The 25030-nt window shown below is 47.3% G+C and overlaps 1 protein-coding gene across 1 annotated transcript in view; it reads left to right on the top strand.

Moving 5' to 3' along the window:
• The first annotated feature begins 5656 nt into the window (after positions 1 to 5656).
• Positions 5657 to 25030, top strand: part of IDUA (alpha-L-iduronidase) — a 287436-nt gene continuing 268062 nt past the window's right edge. The window contains exon 1 of the mRNA XM_082268628.1: positions 5657 to 5896. Within this exon, the coding sequence (XP_082124754.1) occupies positions 5766 to 5896 (131 nt within the window). The 5' untranslated portion in view covers positions 5657 to 5765. The remainder of the gene's footprint in view (positions 5897 to 25030) is intronic.

Below are 25030 nucleotides of genomic sequence, written 5' to 3'. Positions count from 1 at the left end.
GCAACTCCCGCCTCGCCTCGTTCGACTGCGGGCTCAATGGGAAGGGGTTTCGGCCACTACCTTGTCGGACGACGACTGGGAGCGTATCTTTTTTCACATCCACAAGGGCTCCAGGAACGTTCTCATCCAGGAGAACTTCTTTAAAATTTTTGCACATTGGTACAGGACACCGGAAATTTTACATAAAATTTCGGCCGAACTCTCTTCCTTATGCTGGCGCTGTCACCTCCAAACCGGCTCCCTCTTGCACATCTGGTGGGACTGTCCCCGGATTCAGCCCTTTTGGAGGGAGGTACATGCCCTTATCGCCCGTATTACTACCTTTACACCGGATCTCAACCCGGCGCAATTCCTTCTCCACCATTCCTCCCTCCCCCAACGGACATACAAGAGATCCTTGGTTTTCCATCTGATTTCTGCCGCCAACATGTGCGTTCCATGTCATTGGCTCTCACCTTCCCCCCCCCCACTGTAGCTGATTGGCTGCGGAGGGTGGATAGGATTTCCCGTATGGAAGATCTCACTTTTCAAGCCCTTGACACCCCTTCCAAGTTTTATGACATTTGGGCCCCATGGATTGACTTTGCTGCTTCAGATGAATACCTTCGTCTGCTGAACACTTAGTCTGACCACTTACTACCCCGCCATGCCTGTCTTTCGGCCGAATTCTGGGGTAGTGCACCCACACTCCTCTTCTCCTTCCCTCCCTATTTCTGGCTTCTTTTCCCCTCTTCCTACTTAGTCTGCCTTTCCTGCTCTCCTATCTCCCTTTTACTACCGCTCTCCTAACCCGCTGCCTCGCGACGCTTCCAGCGTCCGCCTCCCCCTTTGGTTTTCCCTTGCCTCCCCCCCCCACCCCCTTTACCTCCCGTACCCATGCTTGGTGAGGAGCGGTCCATTCACATTTGTGGATGGTGGTCCCCCCGGTTCTGGACGCAGCGTGTTCTCCTTGGGGGTGTCCATTCCGGGGGTGTACCTTCCAAGAATGTAATTTTACTGCCCCCTGACCGCTCCCTTCCATATCTTTCCAGGTTGCTGGGTCGGAGTTCGTACCTTTCCCCCTAGCTGCTCTACCCAGTACTCTCCAACTACCCCTTCTGAGAGCATGTAGCCCTGTTGCACACTTGTTTTGGCCCATGTGGCTGGGGCTCGTGCCCAAGCCACATCGGCCCCTCCTAACGCAATGTTATACCTAAGTGTTGACCTTGTATTTTGTTTTGCCAGGTCATACTTGACTTGTCTTTGTTTTTGTATTTGCTGCATATTTCGGATTCCTGCACCTAGGATGTGTGATATTATTTGACTTTGTATCTGCTGACTGTGCCACATTGTTATCACTTGTCATTGTTCCTTTTTGTTTTTCTCAATAAAACGTTTATTCAAAAAAAAAAAAAAAAAAAAAAAAAGAGAGGCCTTCCTCACCGTTCAGGCTCACCTCCAGGTATGTGATAATTTGACTGTGATAGCGCAGCTCCTCCGTCGCTCGGGCAGCTCTGAGCAGTTCATTACAGTCCCAAAAGTTATGTAAGCGAAGTATGTATGTGCGAGGTGGGGCTCCCTCCGAACCAGGCCCAATGAGCCCTTTCCACCGTGAAGTACTGAGAAAGCTGAACCATAGGCAGCAGATTGTAGCAGGTCTTCTGTAAATACTGTGGGATTCCTTTCCTCTACACCTTCTGGGAGACCAACAATCCAGAGATTATTCCGGCAGCTACGATTCTCTGCATCTTCTGCCCTGTATTCTAGGGCTCTAACCTTAATTTGTAAGGTACGGATAGAAGCAGAGTGGTCAGCTACTGTGTCTTCCACAAGGCCGACACGCTGCTCAGCAGTAGTAAGTCTAGTGCGAATTTTGTCCAGATCCTGTCGTTCAGGTCAAAATCTAGTTGAACCGCATCTACTTTGGAGGTCAGCGCCGTCTGGCAAGTAGTAATGGCTGCCATCATCTCCGGGATACCAGGCGGTGCAGAGCTGTCACTATCCTCATGGTCCGTCTGGGACGCCAATATGCAGAGGCACACCGGAGTTCCCGCTGCACTGTGTATTGGGCTGGCCTCAGTCGTTGGACACGGGGGGAATCTCAACTTCTTATCCCTCTTCTGATGCCCAGGGAGCTTGGGAGGCATCCAGAGCCCACAAACGGCCCGCTAAGATGTGTACTTGTCCAGGAACGGATGATTTTTGGATCATACTCCAGCAGAGCACCTGAAGACCTGTCCACTCAACCTGCCATCTTGGCCACACCCCCTGTAAAAGGGCTGTTTGATTCAGGCTTCTCTGATCCCCCCCCCCCCCCCACTCCTTCCACTGTCCCCTGATAATTTCCTGATAACACAGAGTCTATGAAGTCAGGCTGCACATGCTCAGTTTGGTGTGTATTGCTAGAGAGGTTTTTTTTTCTTGGGAGAGTGCATGTGATGAGCACAGGGCCAATCAGCACTGTCCAGACAAAGAGTCTGGGGGTCTTTCGGTCTTATAGGACAGTCAGAAAACTCCTCCTGCAAGCTTTACCAGTAGGTATTAAATATCTATCTATCTATCTATCTATCTATCTATCTATCTATCTATCTATCTATCTATCTATCTATCTATCTATCTATCTATCTATCTATCTATCTATCTATCTATCTATCATCACCCGCACATGCGCTGTAGGTCCGGCATACCACCGACGGCTCCTGTGTGCATGCGTGGGAGTGACATCTTTGCGGCTGTAGCCACCCATACAGCCGGAGCCCGGGAACCCAAAAGGAAGACTGGATGAAGATGGAAGCCTTGTCAGTGGTGAAAGAATGCTGCTGGAGGGCTTCCTTCTAATGGGCTTCATTCTAGATGCATACTAGCACATTATGCCATTGCCTTTGCAGGGGATTTTTATTTATTTTTTTGCTAGCTGCGGTTTACTACCACTTTAATACTGCTTTAAATCCCTCAATATCGGCTTGTTTCTGTATTTCCGTAAAATTGTGGCAAAAAATCAGATCACCTTGGGGGTGTTTACTTTCCAAAAACGGGTAACTTCAGGGGTTTTCGTACTGTCCTGGCATTTATATTTTTTGCTATGTTTACAAACAGAACGTAGTGGAAACAGTTTTATTTTGTCTTTTTTTACTTTATATAGTAGAAAAAACAAAGAAACTTAGAGGTCATTAAATATAAAAAGAATATCTATCTATCTATCTATCTATCTATCTATCTATCTATCTATCTATCTATCTATCTATCTATCTATCTATCTATCTATCATCACCCGCACATGCGCTGTAAAGGTCCGGCATACCACCGACGGCTCCTGTGTGCATGCGTGGGAGTGACATCTTTGCGGCTGTAGCCACCCATACAGCCGGAGCCCGGGAACCCAAAAGGAAGACTGGATGAAGATGGAAGCCTTGTCAGTGGTGAAAGAATGCTGCTGGAGGGCTTCCTTCTAATGGGCTTCATTCTAGATGCATACTAGCACATTATGCCATTGCCTTTGCAGGGGATTTTTATTTATTTTTTTGCTAGCTGCGGTTTACTACCACTTTAATACTGCTTTAAATCCCTCAATATCGGCTTGTTTCTGTATTTCCGTAAAATTGTGGCAAAAAATCAGATCACCTTGGGGGTGTTTACTTTCCAAAAACGGGTAACTTCAGGGGTTTTCGTACTGTCCTGGCATTTATATTTTTTGCTATGTTTACAAACAGAACGTAGTGGAAACAGTTTTATTTTGTCTTTTTTTACTTTATATAGTAGAAAAAACAAAGAAACTTAGAGGTCATTAAATATAAAAAGAATATCTATCTATCTATCTATCTATCTATCTATCTATCTATCTATCTATCTATCTATCTATCTATCTATCTATCTATCTATCTATCTATCTATCTATCTATCTATCTATCTATCTATCTATCTATCTATCTATCTATCTATCTATCTATCTATCTATCTATCTATCTATCATCACCCGCACATGCGCTGTAGGTCCGGCATACCACCGACGGCTCCTGTGTGCATGCGTGGGAGTGACATCTTTGCGGCTGTAGCCACCCATACAGCCGGAGCCCGGGAACCCAAAAGGAAGACTGGATGAAGATGGAAGCCTTGTCAGTGGTGAAAGAATGCTGCTGGAGGGCTTCCTTCTAATGGGCTTCATTCTAGATGCATACTAGCACATTATGCCATTGCCTTTGCAGGGGATTTTTATTTATTTTTTTGCTAGCTGCGGTTTACTACCACTTTAATACTGCTTTAAATCCCTCAATATCGGCTTGTTTCTGTATTTCCGTAAAATTGTGGCAAAAAATCAGATCACCTTGGGGGTGTTTACTTTCCAAAAACGGGTAACTTCAGGGGTTTTCGTACTGTCCTGGCATTTATATTTTTTGCTATGTTTACAAACAGAACGTAGTGGAAACAGTTTTATTTTGTCTTTTTTTACTTTATATAGTAGAAAAAACAAAGAAACTTAGAGGTCATTAAATATAAAAAGAATATCTATCTATCTATCTATCTATCTATCTATCTATCTATCTATCTATCTATCTATCTATCTATCTATCTATCTATCTATCTATCTATCTATCATCACCCGCACATGCGCTGTAAAGGTCCGGCATACCACCGACGGCTCCTGTGTGCATGCGTGGGAGTGACATCTTTGCGGCTGTAGCCACCCATACAGCCGGAGCCCGGGAACCCAAAAGGAAGACTGGATGAAGATGGAAGCCTTGTCAGTGGTGAAAGAATGCTGCTGGAGGGCTTCCTTCTAATGGGCTTCATTCTAGATGCATACTAGCACATTATGCCATTGCCTTTGCAGGGGATTTTTATTTATTTTTTTGCTAGCTGCGGTTTACTACCACTTTAATACTGCTTTAAATCCCTCAATATCGGCTTGTTTCTGTATTTCCGTAAAATTGTGGCAAAAAATCAGATCACCTTGGGGGTGTTTACTTTCCAAAAACGGGTAACTTCAGGGGTTTTCGTACTGTCCTGGCATTTATATTTTTTGCTATGTTTACAAACAGAACGTAGTGGAAACAGTTTTATTTTGTCTTTTTTTACTTTATATAGTAGAAAAAACAAAGAAACTTAGAGGTCATTAAATATAAAAAGAATATCTATCTATCTATCTATCTATCTATCTATCTATCTATCTATCTATCTATCTATCTATCTATCTATCTATCTATCTATCTATCTATCTATCTATCTATCTATCTATCTATCTATCTATCTATCTATCTATCTATCTATCTATCTATCTATCTATCTATCTATCTATCTATCTATCTATCTATCTATCTATCTATCTATCTATCTATCTATCTATCTATCTATCTATCTATCTATCTATCTATCTATCTATCTATCTATCTATCTATCTATCTATCTATCTATCTATCTATCTATCTATCATCTTGAATTTCCTGGTGCTACAAGCCTCCATGTAGTTTTTCGCTGTTAGTCCTCATTACCTTTGTGTTCAGTTCTTACATTTTTTTGAATAACTACAAAACAGCTTTCTCTGACTAGCAGCGTGAGCAGATTTGGAAGAAACCATTCATTTTACAGGGGGAAATGTATTTCCTTTCTGCCTTGTGATTGGTGTATTCGCCAAGCTGTGCTCATGTCCCCCCCTCACTGAATAACATAGGAAGTGGTTTAGTTTGAAAGCAGTGTACACACCAGCTGAGGAAGGCATGGGGAAGTTTTGTTGTGACAAGATTGTTTCGCTTGTTACATTTTAATGAACAAATTGGTGTCTGTCATAGGCTATGGGAGCAATGAATATTCTTCTAGCAGCTGGCCTGCTTCCAGGCATAGTGCTTGGAAATTATGTTATTAGCATAGACCCAACAAAAGACAAAAAAACGTTGAATCATTTCTGGGAAAGCACAGGATTTTGGTAAGTCTCACAGAATTTTTGGTAAATTTCTGCAGTTCTAATACTATACTATGTGGGTATATTATATTATAATAACGCTTAATAATGAGAATAAATGTAGTGTATATGCAATGTGAGAGAACAACCATTGCATAAATGTGCTGAGAGGTTGGGAGGTAACGCCTATGGCAATGAACCAATCAGCTTCCGTCTTCAGCTTCTTCAGTTAAGCTTTGAAACTGAAAGCTAGAAGCTGATTGGTTGCCACTTGGGATGAGCACAGGCGTGTTTGTATCCTAGCCCGAATCCACCGGAGTGATCCTGCCCGGAATTTGTCACTGTACTGGACCAATCATAAGCAGCTGATGAATTCACCTCCCGCAGCCCCACGTATACATTCCCTCTTGTGTACTGAAAAGCTGTGATGCAGCCAGATCACTCCTACATCTGTGTGAGGGTGCCTGTCTCCCCACCTGGACCCAGGACCGGTGCTACCACTAGGCAAACTAGGCAGCCACCTAGGGCAAAGCCATGGACACTGGTTTACTTACTCTCCACTGGTTTCCGAACACTCTGCTGGCTTCTACTGTAAGGCTGCATCCTTCTGCTCACTGCTGTTGGGCACACCTCCGTGACTTGTACCTGCATAATGTGTATGTGATTTGTTTCTTTGAGGCTGTACCTCAATAGGAACAAATCGCATTCACAATATGCAGTAATGAAAGTGCATGCTGATAAAACAAACAACAGAATCAAACAATTTTACAGGACAAACTAGATCTAGTATTTGGGGTCCTGGTACTTCACTGGTCCGTACCCAGGACCTTTTTAAACTACATAATAATCGATGTCCTTGGAATAAAGATATAAAGCATGACCGTGTCACCCAAGCTATAGGTTGTTTTAACATTTTCTACTGTTTTTAAACATTTTGAAGTTTTTATTTTAATTTTTTGGTTGGGGGGGGGGGGTGCAAGTAACCGGGCCTGCCTGAGGTACAAAATAGTTTAGCACCGGCCCTGACTGCACCCCCCCATCCCAGCCATGTGTCCTGGTCACCTGTCCCAACTGAGTGCCAAGACCATCACAGTGGGTGTCAGAGTGAAGGGAGCAGTGGCGGCTGGTGCTCAAAAATATTGGGGGGGGCGCAAAAAGAAAAATTTAATAGGTATTGCTTCGCGACAAAAAACGCGCTAAAAAATTGCGTGACTTTAAGGGTCATGGTACAGGCATGGCACAGATGATGGTATAGGCATGGCACAGGTGATGGTATAGGCATGGCACAGGTCATGGTACAGGCATGGCACAAGCATGGCACAGATGATGATATAGGCATGGCACAAGTGATGGTACAGGCATGTCACAGGTCATGGTACAGGCATGTCACAGGTCATGGTACAGGAGATGGTATAGGCATGGCACAGGTCATGGCACAGGTGATGGTACAGGCATGGCACAGATGATGGTATAGGCATGGCACAGGTGATGGTATAGGCATGGCACAGGTCATGGTACAGGCATGTCACAGGTCATGGCACAGGTGATGGTACAGGCATGGCACAGATGATGGTATAGGCATGGCACAGGTCATGGTATAGGCATGGCACAGGTCATGGTACAGGAGATGGTATAGGCATGGCACAGGTCATGGTAAGGGCATGACACAGGTGATGGTACAGGCATGGTACAGGCATGGCACAGGTCATGGTACAGGCATGGCACAGGTCAATGTACAGTGTGTGAGTGTACAGTGTGTGTGCTGTGTGATGTATGTATTGTGTGAGTGTACAGTGTGTGTACAGTGTGTGGATGTACAGTGTGTGAATGTACAGCGTGTGTGTGTCTGTGTGTGTACAGTGTGTGAATGTACAGTGTGTGAATGTACAGTATGTGTGTGTGTGTGTGTCTGTGTGTACAGTGTGTGAATGTACAGTGTGTGAATCCTACCGGAAAACAGTAAAAAGTCATGTGCAGCCAATTCCTCATAATGTTTCCAATTTTATTCTACACGAGAACGCACCACACTACCCGACCACAGCACTACATGCAAAAGATCTGGACGTGTTCTCCAGGCGGTAGGATTCATACAATTGTTAATCTACCCATTTCTGCAATACAGGCTAATGTAACGTTCATGCGTTTTTGTTAATGGATGGATTTACAGCTGCAGAATTATTACACTCAGTATCCTTGTAGAGATCTGTTGAACAACATATCCAACTCTCAGGACTTCATCATAGTGCACAGCCTGTATACAATTTACATATACTCAATCAGATGTATAGATGGAGGGATAGAATATATGAGAAGTATAGATGAGAGACAGGCAATTGTATAGTGGGCACTTAGGAGATTTGCAGGTGGTAATAATAGGCAGATAGGTTCTGATGTCAAGTATAATGCAGATGGTAAGAGGACACAGATGGAGTATACTTCAGACAGAGTAACCTAGTGCAAGGATAGTGTAGGTAGTCCCAAGAGCTAACAGTCTTATGCAGATGATAGGAGATAGATATAGATAGTCCTGGTAGTTGCAGTAGATGACAGTAGGAGTGCAGTTAGTAAGGAATCCCCTGTGGGGTACTTATCACATAGATAGGTTAGTAAGGATAGAGTCCAATGGTGAGAGGTGATCCCGTAGCGAAGTACGGATCAGCAGCGAGGTTCCGGCTTCAGTTCAGCAAAGGGAAATGCCAGCAGCTCTGACTTCACAGGAGAAGGTGCGGTGAACATGTGGTTTGAACGAGCGATGAGTGAGAGAAAGCCGGCGATTGAAATAGCCGCTCATAGCGGCGCTCGGCAATGATGTCATCCGGTCTTAAAGGTATATGCGTCTCTTGTGTAACAAGATGAGACGCAATTAGAAAAGGAGAAATATATGGAACAAGGGTACCAGTGGTACCAGAACATTACAGTACCCCCCCTTAAGGCCGGCTCCGGAAGGCCTCTAGAACTGGTTTTTCTGGATATTTCGAGTGGAAATTGCGAATCAGTCTAGGGGCATGTATATCTGAGGTATCCAGCCAGGTGTCATCTTGGGGCCCATAGTTCTTCCATCGTACAAGATACTGGAGTCTTCTTCTATGAAAACGGGAATCCAAAATTTCTTTTATCTCAAATTCTTCTCCACCTTCCGCTTGTACGGGTGGTGGAGGTGAGATAGTAGGCCTTATTCCTTGGTTAGGAACATGGGGCTTCAGTAGGGACACATGGAAGATGGGGTGTATCTTAAGGTCTGTTGGTAATGTGAGTTGTACAGCCGCTTTTCCAATAAGCTTCTGTATTGGGAATGGTCCCAGAAATAGAGGCCCAAGTTTCTTACTAGGGATCTTTAATCTTAGATTTTTTGTAGAAAGCCAAACAAGATCCCCAATGGCATATTGGGGAGAGGGTTTCCTACAGAGGTCGTAGTACCTCTTTTGTTGGCTATGAGCATGTGATATGGTATTGTTGAGTAGTCCCAGAGAATCCTTTATCTGGGCAAGATAATCAGATGCCACTGGATTACTTGATGGCAAGATAAGTGGTGGAAGGAGTGTGGGATGAAACCCATAATTTAAGTAGAATGGACTTTGTTTAGTAGTGCTATGAGTCGCGTTGTTATAGGCGAATTCTGCCAGCGGGAGGAGATCCGCCCAATCGTCCAGTAGGTACGAAGTATAGCAACGCAGGTACTGCTCAATGCACTGGTTAACTCTCTCTGTCTGTCCGTTGGTCTGAGGGTGGTAGGGAGAAGTAAGTTTATGCTCTATTCGTAGTATCTGACATAGAGCTAGCCAAAACTTTGAGATGAATTGTGAACCACGATCAGACAGCAGTGTTTTTGGAATACCATGTAACTTAAAGACATGTTTCACGAGTAATTCCGCTGTTTGTTTAGATGAAGGTAGTTTTCGGATAGGAGTGAAATGTGCCATCTTGGTCAGATGGTCCACTGACACCAAGATGGTGTTGAATCCTTTGGAAGGTGGTAGTTCCACTATGAAGTCTAAGGATACCACTTCCCACGGGACCTGGGGTATCGGTAAACTACAAAGTAACCCCGATGGTTTCGTATTGTCAATTTTAGACCTTACACATATATCACAAGATGAAACGAACTTTTTTACGGTTGTCTTCATGTCTGGCCACCAAAACTGCCTCGTAAGTAGATTGAAAGTTTTAGTCATACCCATATGTCCTGCCAGAGGTACATCATGCGACAATTGCAAAATCTTGGTTCGCATAGTAGGGGGTATGTATAATTTATCATTGTAGTAGAGGAAGCCTTCTGCGTCAGTAGTTAGTTGTGGTGGAGGTGAATCCAGTCCTATGCTGTGCAAAATTTCCTCCTTCAGGGAACGAATGACACCGATAATACGCTCAAGTGGTATTATAGGAACTGAGGGAACCTCGGTGCAATCCCTTTCGGCTAGTCGTGAAAGCGCATCCGCTTTTTTATTTTTTTCTGCAGGCGTGTAAGTCACTAAGAAATTAAATCTCAGAAAGAATAACGACCACCGTACCTGCCGGTGGGAAAGAGTTCTATTAGTCTGAAGGTATTGAAGGTTTTTGTGATCGGTATATATCAAGATTGGCAATTGAGTACCCTCAAGTAGATGTCTCCAATTTTCTAACGCCAATTTTATGGCAAGTAACTCCTTTTCACCTACTGGGTAGTTCACCTCGGGGCTGCTTAACGACTTCGAGAAGAAAGCAACTGGGTGAAGCGGTGAGGTGTTTGTTGGTCGTTGTGAGAGAACTGCTCCTACTGCCATATTTGACGCATCTACCTCCAAGATGTATTGAAGGGATGGGTCTGGATGGCATAGTATGGGGGCAGTAGTGAAGCTTGATTTCAGCAGACAGAATGCTCAATTTGCTTATTTTGACCAATTGAATGGTTTTTTCGTGCTTGTGAGTTGTGTGAGAGGTTTCACAATCGCAGAGAAATTTTTTATGAATTTCCTATAGTAGTTAGAGAATCCTAGGAACCTTTGTAATGCTTTGCGAGTTGTTGGCACAGGCCAATCCAGAATGCAGGATATCTTGCTCATGTCCATTTTGATTCCGTCTTTAGATATAATATATCCTAGAAATAGTACTTCCTCTTTATGAAATAAACATTTTTTTGATTTAACATATAGGTTATGTGCAAGTAGTCTTGACAACACAAGTCTCACATGTTTTATGTGCTCAGGTAAGGAATGAGAATAGATGAGTATATATTGTCCAAATATACTACAACACAAACGTCAAGCAAATCTCTGAATATCTCATTTATAAAACGTTGGAAGGCTGCGGGAGCATTACATAGCCCGAAAGGCATCACAAGGTACTCAAACAGTCCGTATCTGGTTCTGAATGCCGTCTTCCATTCATCCCCCTTACGGATTCGAATTAAATTATATGCTCCCTTTAAGTCCAACTTTGTAAAGAAAGAAGCTCCACGCACCTGTTCGATAAGTTCAGGAATAAGAGGCAAAGGATAACGATCCTTTATAGTAATGGCATTTAATTGTCTGAAATCAATGATAGGCCTAAGACTCGAATCCTTATTGCGGACAAAAAAGAGTCCAGCAGCAGTGGAGGAAGTAGAAGGTCAGATGAATCCCTTTGCCAAGTTCACATCCAGGTACTCCTTTAGATGAGAGAGTTCATCCTGTGAAAGAGGATAAACATGACCAAAAGGCAGCTTGCTATTAGGGAGTAGGTCGATACAACAATCATAGTCCCTATGGGGAGGTAGCATTTGAGCGTTTTTTTCAAGGAAAACCTCCGATAAATCCTGATAACACTTGGGTATAATGTTATCCGGCACTACAGACAGGATCCTATCATATGTGGAGAGATTACATGTCGTTTCACAATAGGGAGAAGAGAAGGCTAGCGTTCTCGTTTTCCAATCGATGATTGGTTGATGTTTGTGTAACCAGGGAAGTCCCAAAATGATTGGGAAATGTGGTGAAGTTAATACATCAAAGGTGGTGGTCTCCACATGAGACCCGTCAGCAGTTACAAGGAGTGCCTGTGTTTGACTGGTGATAGGACCAGAGGATAAAGGGGTACCGTTAATAAAACTAACGGAAACAGGTTTGGGTTTTGAAACAATAGGTATTTTATTAAGGGAGACGAAACAAATGTCAATGTAGTTTCCACAAGATCCTGTGTCGATCATAGCCTTGGTGGTGATCCTAGTTTGGTCCCACTGCAATGTTAAATGAACAAAAAGATAAGGATTAGAAAAGGAAGTTGTAAGTCCCCCTAGTAAGACATTTGAACACTCACCCTCTTTTCTGCGGACAAGGGGACAGCCGCTTATCAAATGATCCGGGGATGCGCAGTACATGCAGAGATGTTCGGTTTTTCTCCTGGCACGTTCAGAAAAGGACAGAGGTGGGCGTATCATTCCTACTTCCATAGGAGTAGGGTCAGCAGGCAACATCCGAGAAGGACTGGGAAATGGTGAGCCCATCTTCTCAGCCTTTCTTTCTCGTAGTCGTCTGTCAATATTGATACTGGTCTGTATCAGTCCCTCTAGAGTGCCAGGTAAATCCGCTCGGGCGAGCTCGTCTTTTACGGCCTCAGATAGGCCGAGTCTGAACTGCGTTCGTAAAGATGTGTCGTTCCACCCTGAATCAGGGGACCATCTTTTAAAATTTGCCACGAAATCTTCAACAGGTCTCCTCCCTTGTTTTAAGGCCCTTAATTGGGTATCAGCAGTACTCTGCTTATTGGGGTCTTCATACAAAGTAGCAAGTTGTGCTAGGAACAAAGGGTAGGAATTGAGGAGTGGGTCATCCTTCTCAAAGAGAGCGTCTGCCCAGGCCCGGGGTTCACCCGTCAAATAGGAGATAGTGGTGCAAACCTTAATTTGGTCAGTGGTGTAGGTTAGAGGTTTTAATAGAAAAAGCAATCGGCATGCGTTTTTAAATTCACGGAATTTGCTCCGATCACCCGAAAACACTAAAGGAGGGTTTATCTTAGGTTCACGGGGCTGAGCAGTAGGAAGCTGTGCAAGACGGCCAACCTGCTGTCTCAAGGCCTGATTTTCGTTTTGTACCTCTGTAAGCGCAAGGATCAATGCATCTACTTGCTGTTTTAATTGTAATACATGAGTGGGTAATTCTGCCGAATCCATATTTTTTTTAAGGCTCGTTCAATCTGTAACGTTCATGCGTTTTTGTTAATGGATGGATTTACAGCTGCAGAATTATTACACTCAGTATCCTTGTAGAGATCTGTTGAACAACATATCCAACTCTCAGGACTTCATCATAGTGCACAGCCTGTATACAATTTACATATACTCAATCAGATGTATAGATGGAGGGATAGAATATATGAGAAGTATAGATGAGAGACAGGCAATTGTATAGTGGGCACTTAGGAGAGTTGCAGGTGGTAATAATAGGCAGATAGGTTCTGATGTCAAGTATAATGCAGATGGTAAGAGGACACAGATGGAGTATACTTCAGACAGAGTAACCTAGTGCAAGGATAGTGTAGGTAGTCCCAAGAGCTAACAGTCTTATGCAGATGATAGGAGATAGATAGATATAGATAGTCCTGGTAGTTGCAGTAGATGACAGTAGGAGTGCAGTTAGTAAGGAATCCCCTGTGGGGTACTTATCACATAGATAGGTTAGTAAGGATAGAGTCCAATGGTGAGAGGTGATCCCGTAGCGAGGTACGGATCAGCAGCGAGTTTCCGGCTTCAGTTCAGCAAAGGGAAATGCCAGCAGCTCTGACTTCACAGGAGAAGGTGCGGTGAACATGTGGTTTGAACGAGCGATGAGTGAGAGAAAGCCGGCGATTGAAATAGCCGCTCATAGCGGCGCTCGGCAATGATGTCATCCGGTCTTAAAGGTATATGCGTCTCTTGCGTAACAAGATGAGACGCAATTAGAAAAGGAGAAATATATGGAACAAGGGTACCAGTGGTACCAGAACATTACAGCTAATTAGCATGCAGCTTCACAAAAACCACACGGTGCGCCGCCACCCCCCTATCCCCCCTTCTCCCAAGCCGTGTTCCCTCATCCTGTCCAGAGTTCGGCAGGGCTTCTGTGCCCACTTCTATGCTTACACTCCCCTCTCCGTTCTCCGTCATACCAGGTGAACAGCCGGAATGGTAAAAGGCTCCCTGCCGGTCATCTGCGATCACTCACCATCCATGTCTCCTCCGTCCAGCACTAACACAACGCCCACCAAATAACATTGAACATGTGCGTTTGATAAACCAGGAATACATAAATTACCATTTAATATTTTAATTAGAAGAAAGCGGACACGGTACCTGTGCGCCAGGATCACATCCTGTCACTTCACCTCCTCTGTACTGCTCTCTGCGTACTGCTCCGGGCTCCCAATGGCACGAGGTTTGCCTTTCGTCCATTCAGGAAGCGCGTATCGGACGCGCTTCCTGAATGGCCAGGAGGAGGATCCGTGTGACAATAGCGAATTTTCATTCGCTATTGTCACACAATGGATGGGCTCGGGACGCACTGCTCTGCGCCCCGGGTCCACCCTCTTCTGAAGCCTATTAGAGCCTCTGGTTCTAATCAGGTGACAAAAAAAAAACATTGAACTCCATACGTCCGGCGCCCCGCATGTAGATTAGGGGGCCGGATGCATGGATAGGGGGGGCGGCACCCCTGTGCCCTCAACACACCGGCCGCCACGGGAAGGGAGGGAGATTAATGAACATATGTTTGCCAATCTTCCCTGGGTAGTATAAGCAGGGCTATTTTTTCTCAGAGAACATCCCCCTTCTGAATGATTTCTTGTCTCCATTGTCCTTTGGTTCCACCCCCTCCCAGCACCACCTCATTTAGAGAATACAGAGCCAACTATCATTTTACCATACTATGTCATTTGTTAATGATAACAAGAAAAGCAGTAAAATTGAACTCCCCCCCCCCCCCCCCATACAGTCATCAGCAATAGCTAGCAACAAAAGATTGACCCAGCAACAATGGTCCTTGCAATAAAAATATCACCCCAGCAACCATAGACCCCTGACAGCAACAACATAACTGCCAGGAGCCAGGACAATTGACCCCTCCCTTTACAGTAGATCCTTTACGGCAACAATAGATGCTCCTCACCCCCAGCAAAAATAGATCTCCCACCAGCAACAATAGACCTCCACACAAAAATAGATCCTTACCAGCAACAATAGATCTCCCTGCAGCCAGCATCAATATACTCTTGAGCACACCCCAGCAGCCCTTGCCATTACTTTTCCCCACATTCCCGCAGAAAAAAAAGCTTTGAATATAAGCATTCAGCTCTGAGAATTTTGAGTTTCAGAGCTTTTAAATACTGACCACTGTGGCCAGGGAAGCAACTGACTGAGTACATTATTTGCTCAGAGAGCAAAGGCGTCATTAGAGAGTGAGACCTGATAGATCACTGATGTCTCCTTAAAGGCTTAGTCTACCTTAAAAAAGTTTAATAAACGTGCCCACATTTAAAAAAATATTACATTCTGCCAATCTGTGCAGTGCACTGGCTCCTGCTCTAGTGCTTCCTCAGCCCTATAGAGGTACAGACCTACCGTTATGGGGGTGGGTTTAGAAAACAATGGACTACAAGTGTGGTGATGTGCCATATTCAAGGCAAAACAAAAGGGTGCAAGTAGAAGAACCTAAATAAATGTGTGGAGGTATAGTTTGAGAGTGGGGAATGTGACTGTGTTTCTTGTTACACTTTAAAATGTTATTATTTTTTATAGGCGCAACATGGAACGATGTCACAGAGGTGAGCTATGCTTGAGAACCTGTTACCTGCACTATACTATAATGTGGGGATTTATAAGCCCACTTGTAAGAGCCATAAAGTTTAGATTAATAAAAAAATATATATTTTTTTTAAAAAAATCTAAAAATTTTAATTTATTAAAATAAAGTAAAAACATAAAAATAAAAAAAAGCCCCCCGCTCCCATGAACACACATGAACACAACTGTGTGCATCAAATTTGCATTAAAACAATGATATGCATATTGTATATTAGATATCGCCACACTAGCTGGAGTGGGAGCAATGTTTCTAGGGCCATTGTTCACTTAAATTCTAAAATGTGAAGGTTTTTAAAGTATCCAATTTGGACAATTTAGGGTACCAATTGTTTTTTTTTTTTTGTTTTTTTTGCTGTTTCATGGCCGTGCACAGTTTTGAGGCTTGACATGCAGTAATTGGTATCTGTTTATTTGACACAACCTCATCTTTTATACTTTACAAAAAATGTTATATTATATTGAGTTAGCCTGTACTAAAATTAATTAAAAGTAATTCTTCACACTGTTTGAAAAAAATTAAGTCAGTAGCTTCAACTACTGTAGCTGCTGACTTTAAAAAAAAAAAAAAAAAAAAAAAAAAAGGACACTTACCTGTCGAAGGATCCAGCGCCATCCTCACCCGTGCCGGTTCTTCACTGGTCTATGAATCCCCAGTGCCAGAATGTTTAGTGTGGGAAGCTGAATGTGACTCCTTGCAGCTTCAAAGCCAGTTTCCCACTGCACATGCCCAAGCCACGCTGTGCTGTGTAAATTATTTTGCAGCCTGCTGGAACCTGTGATGTGTACCAGAAGACTGTGGGCAGGGAGGGCAGATGCCGAACTTTTGTTGGAAGACCCGAAGAAGGAGTGAGTACCTACACTAGGTACCCGCTCCCAAGCCCCTTCAAAAAAGGTTGCAGAAGGTGTAGAGGAGGACATATAGCAGAAATTACCCTTTAGGCCTCATGCACACAGAGTGTTTAAAAAAATTAGCTGCAAAGCCAGTATGGACCCCAGGAAAAAGCGGCTTTAAAAACGCCCTTTTAGAAGCGTTTTCCATTATCTTTAATGCACATTTAGCCATGTTAGTGTAGTCCCCGTAGGGCTTCCTGTATGATGGCTTGTTGGGCCTCCTCTAATTATCAGCAGACAGTCACTTAGGGTACAGTTCACACATTCATCCTTACTCCCAATGGCTCGTTACCCAATAAGCAGTCCAGGGGTGTTGGTTTTTTGTATTTATTGTGGAACTTGGATGGGAGAAGGGAATAGCGGGATACTCCAACTGGAACTATATACAGTTGATAAGGACAACTCTCACTTGGCCTCACCAGGTTGCTTGTGGAAGCAGTCACACTGCTTTGACCATACTGCCAGATGTATGGAAAGGGTTAAGTCTCCTTGTTCTTTCTCCAGCAAAAGACTTGAAGAACTACATTATCTTCAGAATACTCTCTAGCATCCCTTTTACTGACACCTGTCCACTGACTCTTCTAGCTACAGGGATGGCCCCCCTCAGGTCAGGCCCCTTGACACAGATCTGTCATGGTCTTACCTTCTTGCTGTTCTCCTTCGTTTGACATGTGCTGGCGGCCATCTTGGTTTCTGGGTTTCTTGTAGCCTCCCACCCTGCGGCTCCTCCTTCCCACTGGGAGGAGCTGGATGCCTAGCTCATATATATAGGAGGTCTGTGGCTTCAGTTCCTTGCTTGGTCCTCCTGTGTTCACATGCTTCTAAGACTGCTGCTGCTTCTGGTCCCTGATCCTGGCTTCGTCTGACTACCCTGCTGGTTCCTGATCCTGGCTTCGTCTGACTACCCTGCTGGTTCCTGATCCTGGCTTCGTCTGACTACCCTGCTGGTTCCTGATCCTGGCTTCGTCTGACTACCCTGCTGGTTCCTGACCTCTGGCTTCGCAAGGACTCTGCCTCGGTTTCGCTATCCGTTTGGACTTTTGCTTTACAGCTTGATTTTCAATAAAGCCTTCTTATTTTCACTTATCTGTTGTTGTACGTCTGGTTCATGGTTCCGTGACATTAGGACCAAGCCATGAATTCTGACGGTACAGGGCCATCCTCGCTACCCACGCTGGTTGCCAGACTTGATCAGCAGGATCACCTGTTGGGTCGGTTCGCCGTGGCGTTGCAAACCCTGCTTGAACGCACGGCTCATTTCGCTCCCGTTGCCGATGGGTCGGTTGTCGCTCCTGGGCCCGCTCCTACTGCCGCTCCGGTTGTTGCGCCAGAGTCTACCCCGACACCTGTTGTTGCGCCTGCGGTGTTTCGGGGTATGACCGGTTCTGCCCCCCTTCCACAGCGCTTTGGGGGAGAACCAACTCAGTGCCGAGGTTTCCTTAACCAGGTGGGCATTTATTTCGAGTTGCTGCCACATGCCTTTCCTACTGAGAGATCAAAGGTGGGCTTCTTAATTTCACTGCTCTCGGACAAGGCCTTGGCCTGGGCCAGCCCTTTATGGGAGAACAACAATCTGGTGGTTGCCGAGTTTTCCGGTTTTGTTGCTTCTCTTCGGAGGGTATTCGATGTGCCGGCTCGTGCTGCCTCTGCTGCGAAGCTCCTTATGTCCATCAGACAGGGTTCACGATCCGTAGCTGAATACGCCATTCAGTTTCGTACCCTGGCAGCAGAGGTGGGCTGGAATAATGAGGCTCTGGTCGCTGCTTTCTCTCATGGTCTCTCGGATGCCTTGAAGGATGAGGTTGCAGCTAAGGACCTACCAGTGGAGCTCGAGTCTCTTATTTCTTTCTTGATTTTGATTGACACCAGACTCAGGGAGAGACCTTCCTTTAAGGAGAGTCTGCGGAGGCCTCCTAACAGATTGGCGCCTACCTTTGCTGTCCCACCCGTGCCTCCCTCTCCTCCCACGCCTCCTGGGGATGACTTGGCTGGGGGTGAACCCATGCAGCTGGGCTTTGCTCGCCTGTCCGAGGGGGAGAGGGTACTCCGAAGACGCGAGGGTCGATAGATGTACTGTGGTCTCGGTGGGCATTTTCGGTTGGCATGTCCGGGAAACGCTCGCACCTGAGATCCTGTCGGGGGCAGATCTTGGGTGGAGTCTCCTCGTCCCCGGTTTCCCGTGTTGACAAACCACTGATCACTGTTGTCCTCTCCTGGGTCGGGGGCTCAGTGACGACCCAGGCGTTGGTGGACTCTGGTGCTGGTGGTTTGTTCATTGATAGTGTGTTCGCTGCCGCCAATTCCATTCCTCTGCAGGCCCGAGGTTCTCCACTGGCTCTTGAGGCGATAGACGGCAGACCCCTTCTGCCGCCACACGTGACTCATGAGACCCTTCCAGTGGGGATAGCCATTGGTGCCGTTCACAGAGAGTCGGTCTGCTTCCAGGTTATTTCGTCTCCACACTACTCGGTGGTCTTGGGGTACCCCTGGCTCCAGAAGCATAATCCGACTTTCGATTGGAGATCGGCCGAGATCCTCTCGTGGTCACCGCAGTGTGGGGCTAGTTGCATCCATGGGCCTGTCAAGTTGCTGTGTACTTCCTCGGACTCTCTGTTGCCTCCTGAATACGAGGAGTACCGGGATGTATTCGATAAGGTGCGCGCGGTTGCCCTACCTCCGCACCGCCCATACGATTGTGCCATCGAGTTACAACCTGGTGCCGTTCCTCCTCGTGGCAAGGTCTATCCACTGTCGGTAGCGGAGAATGAGGCCATGGAGGAGTACGTGAAGGAGGCGCTTTCACGCGGACACATTCGCAAATCCTCGTACCCGGCAGGGGCTGGATTTTTCTTTGTGAAAAAGAGGGGCGGTGAGTTGAGGCCTTGCATCGATTACAGGGGTCTCAATCGCATCACGATCAAGAACGCTTACCCGATACCCTTGATTTCCGAGCTGTTCGATTGCCTTAAAGGGGCCACGGTCTTTACCAAACTCGACCTGAGGGCGGCATATAACCTCGTAAGGATCAAGGTGGGCGATGAGTGGAAGACCGCGTTTAACACCAGGACCGGTCATTATGAATCCTTGGTTATGCCCTTTGGGTTGTGCAATGCGCCCGCAGTCTTTCAGGAATTCATTAACGATGTTTTCCGTGACCTGTTGCAGCAGTGTGTGGTGGTCTATTTGGATGACATCTTGGTATATTCTGAATCCATGGAGACCCACATTCTGGATGTCAGACGAGTGTTGCAACGGTTACGAGAGAACAAGCTGTTCAGTAAGCTTGAGAAATGCGAATTTCACCGATCCCAGGTAACCTTCTTAGGTTACATCATTTCCGCTGAGGGGTTCTCCATGGATCCTGAGAAGGTTTCGGCTGTCTTACAGTGGCCCCAGCCCAGTGGTCTTCGCTCCCTGCAGCGCTTTTTGGGCTTCGCCAATTATTATCGGAAGTTCATCAGGGACTTTTCCATGCTAGCCAAGCCTCTCACGGATCTGACCAGGAAGGGCAGTAATTCCCAGGTCTGGCCGCTCGAGGCCATCCGAGCTTTTGAGGCTCTAAAGTCCTCCTTTGTGTCGGCTCCGATTCTGTCGCATCCCAACCCTGGGTTGCCCTTTGTCCTCGAGGTGGACGCGTCTGAGACGGGAGTAGGCGCCCTTCTGTCTCAGCGTAGAACACCAGAGGGTCCTCTGCTTCCTTGTGGGTTTTACTCCCGGAAACTGTCTTCCGCGGAGTGCAACTATCAGATTGGTGACAGGGAGTTATTGGCCATCGTGCAGGCCCTTAAAGAATGGAGGCACTTGCTCGAGGGTTCGGTGGTTCCGGTCCTCATCCTGACGGATCACAAGAATCTGACCTACCTTTCTGAGGCCAAGAGATTGACACCACGTCAGGCCAGATGGGCTCTGTTCTTGTCACGTTTTAATTACGTGGTCTCCTACCTACCCGGTTCCAAGAACATCAGGGCGGATGCCTTATCACGGCAGTACTCCGACCTGTCCAGGGAGGAGTCGATTCCGACTTCGGTCATACCTCCGAATCAGATCCTGGCCGCCATTCGCACCAGCCTGACCTCTCCCCTGGGTGAGCAGATTTTGGCGGCTCAATCTGGTGCTCCCTCTGGGAGACCCAACGGCAGATGTTTTGTGCCTGAGGAGTTGCGCACTCGGTTGTTGCGAACCTACCATAACTCCAAGACCGCGGGGCATCCTGGAAAGAATCAGCTGTCCTGGGCTGTTTCACGTCTGTTCTGGTGGCCTTCCCTACGTTACGACATCGCCGCATATGTAGCGGCATGCTCCGTTTGTGCCCAGAGTTAGTCCCCTCGGCACCTTCCGTTGGGCCTTCTGCAACCCATAGCCACCGGGGAGCGCCCATGGTCACACTTGGGGATGGATTTCATTGTGGACCTCCCTGCATCCCGAGGCCATACGGTCATTCTCATGATTGTGGATCGATTTTCCAAAATGTGCCACTGTGTTCCTCTCAAGAAGTTACCCTCTGCACAGGAGTTGGCCACGATTTTTGCCAGGGAGGTCTTCCGGTTGCATGGTTTGCCCAAGGAGATTGTGTCGGATCGGGGGAGTCAGTTTGTGTCCAGGTTCTGGCGCGCCTTTTGCTCCCAGTTGGGGATTCATCTCTCCTTCTCCTCGGCCTACCACCCTCAGTCCAATGGGGCCGCAGAACGATCCAATCAGGCCTTGGAGCAATTCCTTCGTTGCTATGTCTCCGATCACCAAGACAATTGGGTTGACCTCCTGCCTTGGGCTGAGTTTGCCAGGAACACGGCGGTGAACTCTTCCTCTGGGACGTCTCCCTTCATGGCCAATTATGGGTTCCAACCTGCCGTGTTACCGGAGGTATTCTCTCCCCAGGATATTCCGGCTCTGGAGGATCACCTTTCCGTCCTACGTGCTTCTTGGGTACAGATCCAGAAGTCCCTTGAGGTCTCTGCGCAGCGCCAGAGACTCCAGGCTGATCGCAGACGAGCGCTTGCTCCTTCCTACCAGGCTGGAGACCGTGTATGGTTGTCCACCCGCAACCTCAACCTTCGAGTGCCCACTCCCAAGCTGGCGCCTCGCTTTGTTGGTCCCTTCCGAGTTCTTCGCAGGGTAAACCCGGTAGCCTATGCCCTTGCGCTTCCTCCTGGCATGCGGATCTCCAACGTGTTTCATGTCTCCCTGTTGAAGCCACTGGTGTGTAATCGTTTCACTTCCTCGGTTCCTCGGCCTCGTCCGGTCCAAGTGGGCAATCGTGAGGAGTATGAGGTGAGCAATATCCTGGACTCACGCCTGGTCCGCGGTCGGGTGCAGTTTTTGGTTCATTGGCGTGGTTATGGTCCAGAGGAGCGTTCCTGGGTTCCCTCCGCAGATGTCCATGCTCCTGCCTTGCTCCGAGCCTTCCACGCACGCTTCCCTCAGAAACCGTTCTTTACTCCGCGGAGGAGGGGCCCTTGAGGGGGAGGTACTGTCATGGTCTTACCTTCTTGCTGTTCTCCTTCGTTTGACATGTGCTGGCGGCCATCTTGGTTTCTGGGTTTCTTGTAGCCTCCCACCCTGCGGCTCCTCCTTCCCACTGGGAGGAGCTGGATGCCTAGCTCATATATATAGGAGGTCTGTGGCTTCAGTTCCTTGCTTGGTCCTCCTGTGTTCACATGCTTCTAAGACTGCTGCTGCTTCTGGTCCCTGATCCTGGCTTTGTCTGACTACCCTGCTGGTTCCTGATCCTGGCTTCGTCTGACTACCCTGCTGGTTCCTGACCTCTGGCTTCGCAAGGACTCTGCCTCGGTTTCGCCATCCGTTTGGACTTTTGCTTTACAGCTTGATTTTCAATAAAGCCTTCTTATTTTCACTTATCTGTTGTTGTACGTCTGGTTCATGGTTCCGTGACAAGATCTGTATTCACTGTTTGCAGAATCAGATCCTTCCAGTGTCTTCCTTCCAGTCAGCTTTACAGGACCTCTGGGTTCAGTTCTTCTCTGACTCTTTAGGCGCTCAGGTCAACTAATTGAGGCGGCATAGTAACTTCTACAGACGAGGAGGCAGCCGCCCCTCCCTCCAGGACTTTGCTCTCCAGCCGAAAGACCCTGAGCACGTGCTCCTAGCATTTATACAGTATACCAGCATGCACCGAGGCACTTTCTTCTGCCAAACACCAAGACTTTCCTAAATGTCTGTGCACTTATTTTTCAGGTTTCCTCTCACTGTCCAATATGCCTCCCTATTGGACCAGTGTGAAACAATGCAGACAAACTGAGTTGCACCTGAGCACATTGAGCAGACCTCACTAGCATATCCTGCTCTCTGGTAGGCAGAGAACAATATAGATTTACCTTGCAATCCTTCTGGTAAGCAGACAGGATCCAAAACTATACTCTCTCTCTCTTGAACTTACCTAGGAGGGTGCTACCTCAGCGTTTATTGGAACTCCGCCGTCTTCTATTTTGCACTCCCAAATAATTTAACTACAGCTTAAAAACGCTTGACATGGCTTAACGCTGTATACAGCGTTAGGCTCCATGTACACGGGACGTTATAAAAAACGTCCTGCAAAGCTATTTCTGACGCCGGGAAAAAGCAGCTGTTAAACGTGCTTTCAGTAGCTTTTTCCATTTGCGTTATTGCACGTTTGGCCACGTTGCTTTTAGCAGCGTTTTTCTGCCTCCATTCAAAATCAATGGTTCCCTATGGGAGCCTATTGATTTGAATGGAAGTCGCACCGCAAGTCGGATCCGACTTGCGGCACGACCTGCACTGTGAGAATCTTGAGGGGGAACTCCACGCCAAAAATGGGAAAAAAAACTGCGTGGGGTTCCCCCCCAGGTTCCAAACCAGGCCCTTCGGGTCCGGAATGGAATTTGAGGGTAGCCCCACGCCGAAAAAACGGCGTGGGGTCCCCCCAAAATCCATACCAGACCCTTATCCGAGCATGCAGCCCGGCAGGCCAGGAAAGGGGAGGGGACGAGCGAGCGGCCCCACCCCCCCTGGACCACACCAGGCCACATGCCCTCAACATGGGGGGGTGTTGGTGCTTTGGGGCAGGGGGAGCTCTGCACCCCCCACCTCAAAGCACCCTGCCCCCATGTTGATGAGGACAAGGGCCTCATCCCCACAACCCTGGCCGGTGGTTGTGGGGGTCTGCGGGCAGGGGGCTGATCGGAATCTGGAAGCCCCCTTTAACAAGGGGGCCCCCCAGATCCCGGACCCCCTCCCTGTGTGAATGGGTATTGGGGTACACTGTACCCCTACCCATTCACCCCATAAAAGATAGTGTATGTAAATAATGACAGGAGACGTTTTGGAAAGTTTATTAAAAATCTTCATCCGGCTCTTCGGGGTCTTCTCCTCTCCGGGGGTCTTCTGCTCTTTTGCTGTCCGCCCTTCTGCTGTCCTCTCTTCTTGTCTTCTCCTCTCCGGGGGTCTTCTGCTGTCTTCTCTCCGTGGGGTCTTCTGCTCTTTTGCTGTCCGCCCTTCTGCTGTCCTCTCCTCTCCGGGGGTCTTCTGCTGTCTTCTCTCGTGGGGTCTTCTGCTCTTTTGCTGTCCGCCCTTCTGATGTCCTCTCTTCTTGTCTTCTCCTCTCCGGTCTTCTGCTCTTGTGCTGTCGGCTGTCGGCTCTCCTTCTTCCTCCGGTCCTCCTCCGACGACGTCTCCAGCGATTATGCCGGCCTCTGGTCTCTGCAGCTTATTATATAGCCATTAGGGGCGTGGCCGCCAGATGACGTCATCGGGAGACCACGCCCCTTGTGTCACATGTGACGTCACATGTGACACAATGGGCGTGGTCTCCCGATGATGTCATCTGGCGGCCACGCCCCTAATGGCTATATAATAAGCTGCAGAGACCAGAGGCCGGCATAATCGCTGGAGACGTCGTCGGAGGAGGACCGGAGGAAGAAGGAGAGCCGACAGCCGACAGCACAAGAGCAGAAGACCGGAGAGGAGAAGACAAGAAGAGAGGACATCAGAAGGGCGGACAGCAAAAGAGCAGAAGACCCCACGAGAGAAGACAGCAGAAGACCCCCGGAGAGGAGAGGACAGCAGAAGGGCGGACAGCAAAAGAGCAGAAGACCCCCACGGAGAGAAGACAGCAGAAGACCCCCGGAGAGGAGAAGACAAGAAGAGAGGACAGCAGAAGGGCGGACAGCAAAAGAGCAGAAGACCCCCGGAGAGGAGAAGACCCCGAAGAGCCGGATGAAGATTTTTAATAAACTTTCCAAAACGTCTCCTGTCATTATTTACATACACTATCTTTTATGGGGTGAATGGGTAGGGGTACAGTGTACCCCAATACCCATTCACACAGGGAGGGGGTCCGGGATCTAGGGGGCCCCCTTGTTAAAGGGGGCTTCCAGATTCCGATCAGCCCCCTGCCCGCAGACCCCCACAACCACCGGCCAGGGTTGTGGGGATGAGGCCCTTGTCCTCATCAACATGGGGGCAGGGTGCTTTGAGGTGGGGGGTGCAGAGCTCCCCAAAGCACC

Source organism: Pelophylax lessonae, assembly GCF_965119305.1.
Source record: "Pelophylax lessonae genome assembly, chromosome: 1".
In the NCBI taxonomy this organism is placed as follows: Eukaryota; Metazoa; Chordata; class Amphibia; order Anura; family Ranidae; genus Pelophylax; species Pelophylax lessonae.
Note: the sequence above shows the minus strand (reverse complement) of the source record. Positions and strands in the feature narration are given on the sequence as shown.